Source organism: Pseudophryne corroboree, chromosome 3, assembly GCF_028390025.1.
Source record: "Pseudophryne corroboree isolate aPseCor3 chromosome 3, aPseCor3.hap2, whole genome shotgun sequence".
Taxonomy (NCBI): Eukaryota; Metazoa; Chordata; class Amphibia; order Anura; family Myobatrachidae; genus Pseudophryne; species Pseudophryne corroboree.
In genome coordinates, this window is record NC_086446.1 from 353,322,061 (window position 1) to 353,335,674 (window position 13,614).

Genomic DNA, 13,614 nt, shown 5'->3' on the forward strand with positions numbered 1-13,614 from the left:
CCAGACTACATAGGGTAAAAAAGAGAGGGGGCGCACTAAATTTAGGCGCAATATTGTGTATACAAGCAGCTATTGGGAAAAATCACTCAGTTATAGTGTTAATCCCTGTGTTATATAGCGCTGTTGGTGTGTGCTGGCATACTCTCTCTCTGTCTCCCCAAAGGGCTTTGTGGGGTCCTGTCCTCAGTCAGAGCATTCCCTGTGTGTGTGCGGTGTGTCGGTACGGCTGTGTCAACATGTTTGATGAGGAGGCTTATGTGGAGGCGGAGCAGGTGCCGATAAATGTGATGTCACCCCCTGTGGGGTCGACACCTGAGTGGATGGTTATGTGGAAGGAATTACGCGACAGTGTCGACTCCTTACATAAAAGGTTTGACGACATAGCAGATGTGGGACAGCCGGCTTCTCAGCCTGTGCCTGCCCAGACGTCTCTAAAGCCATCAGGGGCTCTAAAACGCCCGCTACCTCAGATGGCAGACACAGATGTCGACACGGATACTGACTCCAGTGTCGACGACGATGAGACTAGTGTACATTCCAATAGAGCCACCCGTTACATGATTACGGCAATGAAAAATGTGTTGCATATTTCTGATTTTACCCCAGGTACCACAACAAAGGGTATTATGTTTGGGGAGAAAAAACTACCAGTGGTTTTTCCCCCATCTGATGAATTAAATGAAGTGTGTGAAGAAGCGTGGGCTTCCCCCGATAAGAAACTGGTAATTTCTAAAAAGTTACTAATGGCGTACCCTTTCCCGCCGGAGGACAGGTCACGTTGGGAGACATCCCCTAGGGTGGATAAAGCGCTCACACGTCTGTCAAAAAAGGTGGCACTACCGTCTCCGGACACGGCCGCCCTAAAGGAGCCTGCAGATAGAAAGCAGGAGGCTATCCTGAAGTCTGTATATACACACTCCGGTATTATACTGAGACCGGCTATTGCTTCAGCATGGATGTGCAGTGCTGCAGCTGCGTGGTCAGATTCCCTGTCGGAAAACATTGATACCCTAGACAGGGACACTATATTGCTAACTGTAGAGCATATTAAAGACGCTGTCTTGTACATGAGAGATGCACAGAGGGATATTTGCCGGCTGGCATCTAAAATAAACGCAATGTCCATTTCTGCAAGGAGAGGATTGTGGACTCGGCAGTGGACAGGAGATGCAGATTCTAAAAGGCACATGGAAGTATTGCCTTACAAGGGTGAGGAGTTGTTTGGGGATGGTCTCTCGGACCTCGTTTCCACAGCGACAGCTGGGAAGTCAGCATTTTTACCCCATGTTCCCTCACAGCCAAAGAAAGCACCGTATTATCAGGTACAGTCCTTTCGGCCCCAGAAAGGCAAGCGGGTTAGAGGCGCGTCCTTTCTGCCCAGAGGCGGAGGTAGAGGGAAAAAGCTGCAACATAAAGCCAGTTCCCAGGAACAAAAGTCCTCCCCCGCTTCCTCTAAGTCCACCGCATGACGCTGGGGCTCCACAGGCGGAGCCAGGTACGGTGGGGGCCCGTCTCAAGAACTTCAGCGACCAGTGGGCTCGCTCACGGGTGAATCCCTGGATTCTACAAGTGGTATCTCAGGGGTACAAGCTGGAATTCGAGACGTCTCCCCCTCGCCGTTTCCTCAAATCTGCCTTGCCGACAGCTCCCCCGGACAGGGAGGCAGTGCTGGAGGCGATTCACAAGCTGTATTCTCAGCAGGTGATAATCAAGGTACCCCTCCTTCAACAAGGACGGGGTTACTATTACACAATGTTTGTGGTACCGAAACCGGACGGTTCGGTGAGACCCATTTTAAATTTAAAATCCTTGAACACTTATATAAGAAGGTTCAAGTTCAAGATGGAATCGCTCAGGGCGGTGATTGCAAGCCTGGACGAGGGGGATTCCATGGTATCACTGGACATCAAGGATGCTTACCTGCATGTCCCCATTTACCCTCCTCACCAGGAGTACCTCAGATTTGTGGTACAGGACTGTCATTACCAATTCCAGACGTTGCTGTTTGGTCTGTCCACGGCACCGAGGGTATTTACCAAGGTAATGGCCGAAATGATGATACTCCTTCGGAGAAAGGGAGTTTTAATTATCCCGTACTTGGACGATCTCCTTATAAAGGTCCAGGGAACAGTTGTTGATCGGTGTAGCACTAGCTCGGGAAGTGCTACAACAGCACGGCTGGATCCTGAATATTCCAAAGTCGCAGCTGGTTCCTACAACGCGTCTACTGTTCCTGGGGATGGTTCTGGACACAGAACAGAAAAAAGTATTTCTCCCGGAGGAGAAGGTCAAGGAGTTGTCATCTCTAGTCAGAGACCTCCTAAAACCAAAACAGGTGTCGGTGCACCACTGCAAGAAAGATGGTGGCTTCTTACGAAGCAATTCCATTCGGAAGGTTCCATGCAAGGATCTTTCAGTGGGATCTGTTGGACAAGTGGTCCGGATCGCATCTTCAGATGCATCGGCTGATAACCCTGTCTCCAAGGACCAGGGTGTCGCTGTTGTGGTGGCTGCAGAGTGCTCATCTTCAAGAGGGCCGCAGATTCGGCATACAGGACTGGGTCCTGGTGACCACGGATGCCAGCCTTCGAGGTTGGGGGGCAGTCACACAGGGAAGAAACTTCCAAGGACTATGGACAAGTCAGGAGACTTCCCTACACATAAATATTCTGAAACTAAGGGCCATTTACAATGCCCTAAGTCAGGCAAGACCCCTGCTTCAACACCAGCCGGTGCTGATCCAGTCAGACAACATCACGGCGGTCGCCCATGTAAACCGTCAGGGCGGCACAAGAAGCAGGATGGCGATGGCAGAAGCCACAAGGATTCTCCGATGGGCGGAAAATCATGTGTTAGCACTGTCAGCAGTGTTCATTCCCGGGGTGGACAACTGGGAAGCAGACTTTCTCAGCAGACACGACCTCCACCCGGGAGAGTGGGGACTTCATCCAGAAGTCTTCCAAATGGTTGTACGCCGGTGGGAAAGGCCACAGGTGGACATGATGGCGTCCCGCCTCAACAAAAAGCTAAAAAGATATTGCGCCAGGTCAAGGGACCCTCAGGCGATAGCTGTGGACACTCTGGTAACACCGTGGGTGTACCAGTCGGTGTATGTGTTCCCTCCTCTGCCTCTCATACCCAAGGTACTGAGAATAATGAGGAGAGGAGTAAGAACTATACTCATTGTTCCGGATTGGCCAAGAAGAGCTTTGTACCCAGAACTTCAAGAAATGATCTCAGAGGACCCATGGCCTCTGCCGCTCAGACAGGACCTGCTGCAGCAGGGGCCCTGTCTGTTCCAAGACTTACCGCGGCTGTGTTTGACGGCATGGCGGTTAAACGCCGGATCCTGAAGGAAAAGGGCATTCCAGAGGAAGTTATCCCTACGCTAATTAAAGCTAGGAAAGAAGTGACCGCAAACAATTATCACCGCATATGGCGGAAATATGTTGCGTGGTGTGAGGCCAGGAAGGCCCCAACGGAGGAATTTCAGCTAGGTCGATTTCTGCACTTCCTACAGTCAGGGGTGACTATGGGCCTAAAATTGGGTTCCATTAAGGTCCAGATTTCGGCTCTATCGATTTTCTTCCAAAAAGAACTGGCTTCACTACCTGAAGTTCAGACATTTGTTAAGGGAGTGCTGCATATTCAGCCCCCTTTTGTGCCCCCAGTGGCACCTTGGGATCTCAACGTGGTGTTGGATTTCCTAAAGTCGCATTGGTTTGAACCACTTAAAACCATGGAACTAAAATATCTCACGTGGAAAGTGGTCATGCTGTTGGCCTTGGCTTCGGCCAGGCGTGTATCAGAATTGGCGGCTTTGTCTTGTAAAAGCCCTTATCTGATTTTCCATATGGATAGGGCGGAATTGAGGACTCGTCCCCAATTTCTCCCAAAGATTGTTTCAGCGTTTCATTTGAACCAGCCCATTGTGGTGCCTGCGGCTACTCGTGACTTGGAGGACTCCAAGTTGCTGGACGTAGTCCGGGCCCTAAAAATCTGTTTCCAGGACAGCTGGAGTCAGAAAGACTGACTCGCTATTTATCCTGCATGCGCCCAACAAGTTGGGTGCGCCTGCTTCAAAGCAGACTATTGCTCGCTGGATCTGTAGCACGATTCAACTTGCACATTCTGCGGCTGGACTGCCGCATCCTAAATCTGTAAAAGCCCATTCCACGAGGAAGTTGGGCTCTTCTTGGGCGGCTGCCCGAGGGGTCTCGGCTTTACAACTTTGCCGAGCAGCTACTTGGTCGGGGTCAAACTCATTTGCTAAATTCTACAAGTTTGATACCCTGGCTGAGTAGGACCTAGTGTTCGCTCATTCGGTGCTGCAGAGTCATCCGCACTCTCCCGCCCGTTTGGGAGCTTTGGTATAATCCCCATGATCCTTACGGTGTTCCCAGCATCCACTAGGACGTCAGAGAAAATAAGATTTTACTCACCGGTAAATCTATTTCTCGTAGTCCGTAGTGGATGCTGGGCGCCCGTCCCAAGTGCGGATTGTCTGCAATACTTGTTATAGTTATTGTTTAACTAAAGGGTTATTCTTGAGCCATCTGTTGAGAGGCTCAGTTATATTTCATACTGTTAACTGGGTATAGTATCACGAGTTATACGGTGTGATTGGTGTGGCTGGTATGAGTCTTACCCGGGATTCCAAATCCTTTCCTTATTGTGTCAGCTCTTCCGGGCACAGTATCCTAACTGAGGTCTGGAGGAGGGTCATAGAGGGAGGAGCCAGTGCACACCAGGTAGTCCTAAAGCTTTCTTTAGTTGTGCCCAGTCTCCTGCGGAGCTGCTATTCCCCATGGTCCTTACGGAGTTCCCAGCATCCACTACGGACTACGAGAAATAAATTTACCGGTGAGTAAAATCTTATTTTTTTTATCCTTTAGGTACTCTCAACCCTTTTTGAACCTTAATTCTTTGTAAGGATATTCATATACCTATCCCAAGCATGTTTAAATTGCTCTACAGTCTTAGCCTCTACCACCTCTGATGGGAGGCTATTCCACTTGTCCACTACCCTTTCTGTGAAGTAAGTTTTCCTTAAATTTCCCCTGAACCTGCCTCCCTCCAGTTTCAGTGTATGTCCTCGAGTTCCTTTGAAGAATGTTTCCCTCCTGAACTTTGTTAGAAACTTTCAAATATACCAAGGGTTTTATCATGTCCCCCCTTTCCCTTCTCTCCTCCAAACTATACATGTTAAGATCTTTTAGCCTTTCCGGGTAAGTTTTGTGATGTAGGCCATGCACCATTTTAGTTGCCCTTTTTTGTACACTCTCTAATGTATTTATATCCTTCTGGAGATATGGTCTCCAGAACTGGACACAGTATTCAAGATGCGGCCGTACCAATGACCTATACAGTGGCATTATCACTTCTTTTTTCCTGCTACTGATTCCTCTCCCTATGCAACCAAGCATCTGACTTGCCTTTCTCATTGCTTTGTTGGATTGCTTTCTGCCTTCAGGTCACTTGAAATAGTGACTCCTAAATCCCTTTCCTCCTCAGTAGTTTCCATTATAGTACCCTTGATACTATATTTAGCCTTTGGGTTTTTGAGACCCAAATGCATGATTTTGCATTTTTTAGCATTAAACTGTAGTTGCCACGTTCTTGACCATTTCTCAAGCCTAGCTAGGTCATCAATCATTTGTTCTACCCCTCCCGGTGTGTCTACCCTGTTGCAAATCTTTGTATAATCTGCAAAAAGGCATACTTTCCCTTTAATACTATTTGCAATGTCACCAACAAAGATATTAAAGACAACTGGTCCGAGTACAGATCCCTGGGGTACTCCACTGGTAACATTTCCTTCCAAAGATTGCACTCCATTTACTACAACTGTCTGTTTCCTATCCTGCTACCAGGTTCTTATCCATTTAACTGTTTTGTAATCCACCCCCACGCTTTCAAGTTTATTTAGCAGTCTGCGATGTGGGACAGTGTCAAATGCCTTGCTAAAGTCTAGATATGCTACATCTACAGCTCCCCCTTGATCTATTTTCATCACAGTCAAAGTCAATAAGATTTGTTGGCATGATCTCCCACCAGTAAATCCATGCAGTTTTGGATCCTGTAAGTTGTTTGATTTAAGATATTCCACAACTCTTTCTTTTAATAATTTTTCCATTACTTTCCCTACTACTGATGTAAGGCTTACTGGTCTGTAGTTACTTGCTTCTTCCTTGCTTCCACTTTTGTACAGTGGAACTACATTTGCTGTTTTCCAGTCCTCTGGAATGGCACCTGTATTTAGTGACTGGTTAAATAATTCTATTAATGGTGCCACCAGCACATCTTTTAGCTCTTTTTTTAGTATCCTTGGGTGTATCCCATCTGGCCCCATTGGTTTTTCCACTTTTAGATTTGAAAGTTCTGTTAAGACCTTCTCTTCTGTAAATGTAGTTTCATCTACCTTATTTTTATGAATGTCCTTGCAGCTTAACTGTGGCCCCTTCCCTTCTCCTTCTGTAGTAAATACGGAGCAAAAATAATGATTTAGGTGATCTGCTATTGCCTTGTCTCCCTCCACCAAATTCTCACTCTCTGTCTTAAGTCTTATTATTCCTCCATTTGATTTTTTCCTTTCATTTATTTACTTAAAAAAAGTTTTGCCCCGTTTATCTACTGAGTGGGCCATTTTCTCCTCAGCATCTGCCTTTGCACGTCTGATCACTTTCTTAGCATCCTTCCGTCTGTCAAGATACACCTCTTTGTCATTATTATTTTGAGTCTGTTTGTATTTCCTAAAAGCCAGCTTTTTTGCTTTCACACTAGTTGATACTACTTTTGTGAACCACACTGGCTTCCTTTTCCTGGTGCTTTTCCTAACCCTTTTGATACAAAGGTCTGTTGCCCTTAGTACTGCCCTTTTTTCAGGTTTTCCCACCTCTCCTGCACTCCTTCCAAGTCCCTCCAGCCTGCCAATGAATCACTTAAACATCTCCCCATTTTTGCAAAGTCAGCATTCCTGAAATCCAACACCTTTGTTTTTGTGCGACAGGAGTTGGATCCTGTCTTTTTACTAAACCATACTGCTTGATGATCACTGGATCCCAGGTGCTCACCCACATATGTGTCTGATATCCTGTCACCATTTGTGAGAATTAAATCTAATATGGAGTCTTTGCGAGTGGGCTCCCTCACCAATTGCTTGAGAGATGCTCCCTGTAAGGAATTTAGAAATTTGCCACTTATAGCTGAACTAGCAAAAGACCCCTCCCAATTTACATCAGGTAAATTAAAGTCTCCCATGATTATGACTTCTCCCTTTTTAAAGCCATTTTAGTGATGTCCAACAATAGGTTCTTGTCCAAATCCTGTCCCTGGCCTGTTGGTCTATAGATCGCCCCAATGCGATTAATATCCTTCTCCCCGGTTTTATGGTGACCCAAAGGGCCTCAGTTTTGTCTTCAGTATTTTGTATTAAAGTAGCATTTATGTTTTTTTTTCACATACATTGCTTCCCCTCCTCCAATTCTTCCCATTCTATCCTTCCTAAATAAATTGTATCCTGGTATAGCAATGTCCCAGTCATGATTCTCATTGCACCATGACTCTGTAATTGCCACAATGTCCAGGTTATCCATTGTCATTATTGCAATTAGCTCTGGGATTTTGTCTCCTAAGCTCCTATCATTTGCACACATAGCATTAAGATTTTGTCCTGTGCATCTGTTACTAGTAGCCATGTCAAGAAAGTACAAAATAAATGACAAGTTTAAAGTTGAAATTACTTGTTTGGTGATGTTGCTCAGTGTTTGTTATTTGTTTTCTTTTACTAATCAGTAATCATACTCTGTGCTTTACACCACGACTACACCTCACTAAATATAAAGATATAGTACACCTGACCACAATGGGCAAATGTTCAAGGAGGTAAACACCATCATATTGTTGGAGTAAACGTTGTAAATGATTTATTCGCTCGATTAGACATAAATACCTTTTATTTTGCGTAAGTTAAGTTGTCAGTGGCGTGGTAGTCGCATGTTCTTCAGTAACTGTGTTGTATCTCTTCTAGGTATTCCAAATCACATTCACATGGCAGGAGGACCTCCCCAGTACAGCCGCATGGAAGGAATGGTGAGTATGCTTCATTTGAAGAAAAGCCCACCACCTCCTCTTCAAAAACAAGCAATTTAAATATACCCCATATTCTTTCTATGGCATATAGGTATTATTGAGTCTACAGGCATATACTAGTACCCACCACTGGGCCATGAACCAGAATTCACTAGTGTGACTAGTCAACAAAGGTGTTGTGATCATTTTACCAATACTGAAATAACCAGCATTCAGTCTTCCCTTTTATCTTCCTCCAAAGAAGGAAATAAGTTTACGGTTACAGTTTTAATAGCTGACGTGTGTGTGTGTGTGTGTGTGTGTGTATACAATGTTTAATTGCAATTATCTTTCTGTCTAGGAGTCACAAAAGCAGTCACACCTATAGACATTGGGGTACTATTTAAGATGGGATGTTGCCATCAGATTCTGTTTCTCATTTATCTAACGTATTCTAGAAGTTTATACCTAGAATCTGATTGGTTGCTAAGGGCAACATCCTATCATAAATAGAACTCCCATCTTAGTAAATTTACCCCATTGTATAGCTAAATTTGATTGAGACCAGCATTAAGCCAATCATAGCAATTGTATATTCTCAGGGCATATAGATTAAAACAAGTTCAATCATTGCCAATGGCGGAATCTATCTGGGGACTATCTGACAGTCTCAATTAGATTTTTGCATGTTTTCATGTTTGTAAATTATTTGAACCTGTGTTTTAATAGCCTGACATTTCTGAGCATATTATAATTCCTTATGGGCAAGATTTACCCTCCGTTGCACATTTGCAACCCCAAAAAGCTGTATATAACCCCAAAGGGTGTAGTGACAGGGGTGTTTATATTTGTTACCTCTTGTCATTTTTGTTGCTTGATCTTCCATGTCTTGTAGGCCGTTCAGAGTGGGCGAGTTAAAAGGTACTCCTCTCAACGTCAGAGGCCAGTTCCAGACCCTGCTCCAATGCACATTAGCCTTATGGAGGGGCATTACTACGATCCACGTGAGTGCACAATTGAAGCCTGATGTAACGCGTGTGTGTGTGTTTTGTTTTAATAACCACTATTTTTCTATTGTAGTCCAGTTCCAGGGACCAATTTATGCTCATGGTGACAGTACTTCCTCTATGCCCCCTCAGGGCATGATTGTACAGCAAGAAATGCACCTTCCCCATCCAGGTACTTTACAAACAGAACAATGAACTGTTGCTTCAATAGGGTAGATAGTTTTGTGATTTATTGACCTTCTCACAACAATATTGCATAGTTCCAAACAAGTAAGAATGCACTCACCAGGCTCAAACTTTTAAAAAATGTAGTTTATTTAACTCAAAAGTAGGGTTCAAAGTTTTGGTATGCCTGAGGCCTTTGTCAAGACAGTGCACAATCCATCTGAAGAAATACCAATAACATATAGTAAATATACAGTCGGATGGGTCAGAGAGAGACCACCTCCTTCCATCAGATGAGAATAATCTGTTGTGCTGCACTGGTATCTGAAGTCTCTTTGGGTTCAATGATTTGAAAATTAGGGAGAATTAAAAAAAGTATGTAACTGTTTAGTTTTGTCGTACACAAAACAGGCTTTTTATCCAATTAATCGTTTTTTGTTTTTTTGTTTTCTTCAGGTTTGCACCCGCACCAGTCTCCAGCTCCAATGTCTACCCCAAATCTTTACCCTGCACCGGTTTCCATCCCCACAGTACAGCCTCCTCCCCAACAGCTGTTGCCTCCCCCATACTTCACAGCTCCCCCTAGTGTTATAAATTTTGGTAACCCAACCTACCCTTATCCACCGGGAGCACTTCCCCCTCCACCGCCAGCTCATTTATACCCCAATGCACAGGTAAGTAAATATATAGCTATAGAAAGGCCTTCCTATGAAAATGCATTAAAAGTGTTTTTCTTCATTCACTTTAGATTGTGTTGAAATTGTATTAAATGAGGATTGATAATTTAAGTTTTCTTGGGGGGGTGTATAGGGTGGGTTTGGTTTCATTTTATTTTAAATTTCTGTGTTTGGTCGACTTAGGCACAATCCCAGGTGTATGGAGGGGTTACCTATTACAACCCTGTACAACAGCAAGTTCAACTGAAGCCTTCCCCACCCCGACGTACATCCCAACCAGTCACTATCAAACCCCCTCCACCAGAGGTAAGATGGCAGCCAGGTATAGAATTGTGGTGGTCTTCAGTATGCCGACTGACGGCATCCCGACGCACAGTATACCGGCGCCGGAATCCCGACAGCCGGCATACCGACACTTATTGTCCCTCGTGGGGGTCCACGACCCCCCTGGAGGGAGATTAAAATAACGTAGCGCGCGTAGCCCGCAAGGGGCTCATTTGCGCTCGTCACACTGTCGGTAAGCCAGCGGTCGGGCTCCCGGCGCCGGTATGCTGGTCGCCGGGAGCCCGACCGCCGGCATACCATACTGAACCCATAGAATTGTGCACTTAATCTTTTCAGTTTTGCACTTGAATGTTCCTTCAATTGGTGCAGAGAATGGGATATTATCCTTTTTAAATGGTCAGAAAAACACACGGATACATTATTGCATTTAAAGAGATGTGTATATGTGTATTTTGCTAATTATATAACCCAATTGTGAGATACAAGGATTTTAGAAGTTACAGGAGTTCTGTGACCATTTAAATACATGAGACCACAGGCCACCTGCTTTTACAAAAGACCTGTAACACCATGGTGACTTCTAATACCCTTTTTTTATCTTACAGTAAGTAGGTAAATTTTTCCTTGTAATACACGTCTCAAATGACGATCTTCCCATAACTAAGTGTGTGTATTTTTTAGCTGAAGAGCATAAAGTACTGGAAATTGTTACAGCGCACGCGCAAAGCCAGGTGTCCGATGGCATTCGCAGTTGCGTATGGCATGGCTAACACTTGAGAAGGGGTTTGCGTTCACTGGGCGTTTGAGTGGAGACTGGGAGGTGACCTAAAAGTGAGTGTAAAAAGGGGAAGTTCATGGGCATGTCTGGGAACACTGCTGCGTTCTTAATGCAAATGCACTGTTTCAGAGAACATATGGATTTGAGGGAGAGTAATTAGAGGAGACCCTAGGCTAGTGTAAATGTCGATGGCGCGAGTGATGTTGAGTTGATATTTTAATGTTTACAATCTCTATTGCAATTGCAGAGATCACGGAGCCTGTAAGTGCACGTCTCTGCGATCATGCACTCCATTGTTCGTGGAACACAAAGGGAATGCTGAGATTAGCATTTGCATATTCCTGCAGCCACTATTGATAGTGACTGCATTACCAACCATCTCTATATAGAAGTTCTGACTCTCCTTTGAATGCAGTGTGCTTTCTATCGGTGTGGAAGGAATGGAATTACTCTCTTGTTGTCCCGTCTAGGGACTTCTGTCTTTCACTGGCAGTCCAACTCTGGAAGTGCACAGCTACTGTTACCAGGCCAGATGTAAATGTATGGTGATCTTCTATAGTGTTGCCCACATTTGAGCTGAACATGAACGTTCCACATTCAGAAAGGGGCGCATACCTTAATGATCTCTATTGTATATTGTTATCTTTTGGAAACCATGTTATTTGTGTAAACTTAACATGTGATGTTGGTCTTTTCAGGAAAACAGACACTTGAAGATGAAAGAGAAGAGCGCCTCCTGAGACTAATATGCAGAAACCCATGTTTCACAACCTCCCTTCCGAGGCCAGGCTCCCAGATTATAGACCAGTGTTTTGTTTGTTTTATGAAGAAATCCCTATGACCTAGAATGGGTTTATACAGGTTTTAGTGAAACCTGTTAGCTGTTACTCCCGCAGTGTATTGCGCCATTCACAAATATAAATAAGTAATTTTCCGTACTATGACAGATCGTTAAATGTTTAATGTTACATATGGGGAAACCGTTTTCTATTGCGTGCCTCCCTTCCCTATTGACTTTGTAAAACTTTGTCTGGAAAATGAGTGCAAAGGAAACTGCTGCTGAAGAAAGCTAGGGAGGGGAGGTAAACTTTAGTGTTACTTTGAAATTTTAAAGTATCCCAAGCATTTGAGTATACTAAATGTATTCCTAGTAAGAGCAAGTTGTGATTGCACTGCAATTTTCCTTTTACAGAGAAACAAAGCGAAAATGTGTATTCTCCCTGCCAGTGTCCATACGAGAACCCTCAAATCTGTCTAAAACCTTTCTTACCCATCAGATGTCTATGCTGGACTTTGATGAGTGACTGTGGTGTGTTTTTTATTTTTATTATTTACTCCTATGGTGGATGTTTTTTTTTTTGTTTTGTTTTTTATTTCTTTTAATATTAGCTTGCTTACTTTTTTATTAAAAAAGGCAGCTGTCACCTACACATAGAAGCAGCTATTTTGTGGCCTGTGGGGGCATCCATTTTGTGGACTGTACCAAACTGAGAATTCAGGAGGTATTTTCCCTTGGGAACCATCAACACTTTGTATCAAATTAAAATTGGTTCGGCATACAAAATGGCTGCCTACTTTGTGCCTCAGTAATGTCTCAAGTTCCTAAGGAATTGATACGCAGCATTCTTATGAATATTGGCTTAGCCCACTAAATGGATGTCTCCACTGTGTGTAGGCAATGGGTGCACTTTAATGTCAGTTTACCACAATTATTACATGTATTATACTGGCTATTAACCTTGTATACCATTATCAAACTCCAGCAGAAAGATTTTTGGGGTTTGCAAGCTTATAATGCATTTTAGTTATCCTGAGAGTGTTGTTAAAATGTGGTGAATGAACACTGTCAATGTATAGGGCTTCTATTTTTCTTCATTTTATTTGGAGTTTGTGCTCTTATACGTGGCATTAAAAAGTGACTGTGTATACCAGAAGTAACTTTTTTGCTTATTTTATTCTCCATGGTGTTCTGTAAATTATGGGACATCTAGTTTGGGTTGAGCCTGATTAGGCCAGCCTCATACAGGAAGGTGGTGAAGTAGATGTTTTCTCCAGCAGGGTCCACAGGTTATCCACAGGATAACATTGGGATATGATGACGCGACAGCGGATTTGCACAAATCGGTCCAAGTTTTCAGCCTCCCAGCATGCAACGGGCCCGTCCATATCCACACCTCCTGGCTCAGGCAAATCCGTTTTTTATTTGGTACGGCAGGAGCCAGACTGTGGTGAAAGGGCTGCTGATTTTAGCAGCCGTAAGCTTTTTTTTTTTATTTTATTTTTTTAGACTTACTATTTTTTGAGCGTCCTTGTCTAAAAAGCGTCTTACACGCACCTTAGAGTCGCTCCAACAACTCCCCGCCGGGACGCAACAACGCTTACCCATGAGTACAGTGCTGTTTCGGCAGTTGTCTATGTCGGATGTACTAGCAAGTCCAGCAGATGTTACCAGGCTGTGGCCGGAGCACGGGGAGAAGGTAAGGCATCGGTTCCGCTTAGAGGGGAAACACTGACACAGCTGCACTGTTTTGGGAGGAGACTACCAAACAGTCGCTGACGCGGCTGCCACCTAGTGTGCACCAGCGCTAGGCCCTAGGGATCATAGGCTCCAGGGATAGTATGAGGCTGCAAT

At 44.4% G+C, this 13,614-nt stretch overlaps 1 protein-coding gene across 1 annotated transcript in view; it reads left to right on the plus strand.

The window, feature by feature from the left end:
- Positions 1 to 12,916, plus strand: part of CASC3 (CASC3 exon junction complex subunit) — a 130,397-nt gene extending 117,481 nt beyond the window's left edge. Inside the window, exons 8-13 of the mRNA XM_063959768.1 lie at positions 8,030 to 8,091; positions 8,966 to 9,074; positions 9,151 to 9,249; positions 9,699 to 9,916; positions 10,103 to 10,225; positions 11,681 to 12,916. Coding sequence (XP_063815838.1) covers positions 8,030 to 8,091; positions 8,966 to 9,074; positions 9,151 to 9,249; positions 9,699 to 9,916; positions 10,103 to 10,225; positions 11,681 to 11,722 — 653 coding nt within the window. The 3' untranslated portion in view covers positions 11,723 to 12,916. The remainder of the gene's footprint in view (positions 1 to 8,029; positions 8,092 to 8,965; positions 9,075 to 9,150; positions 9,250 to 9,698; positions 9,917 to 10,102; positions 10,226 to 11,680) is intronic.
- Positions 12,917 to 13,614: the final 698 nt, after the last annotated feature.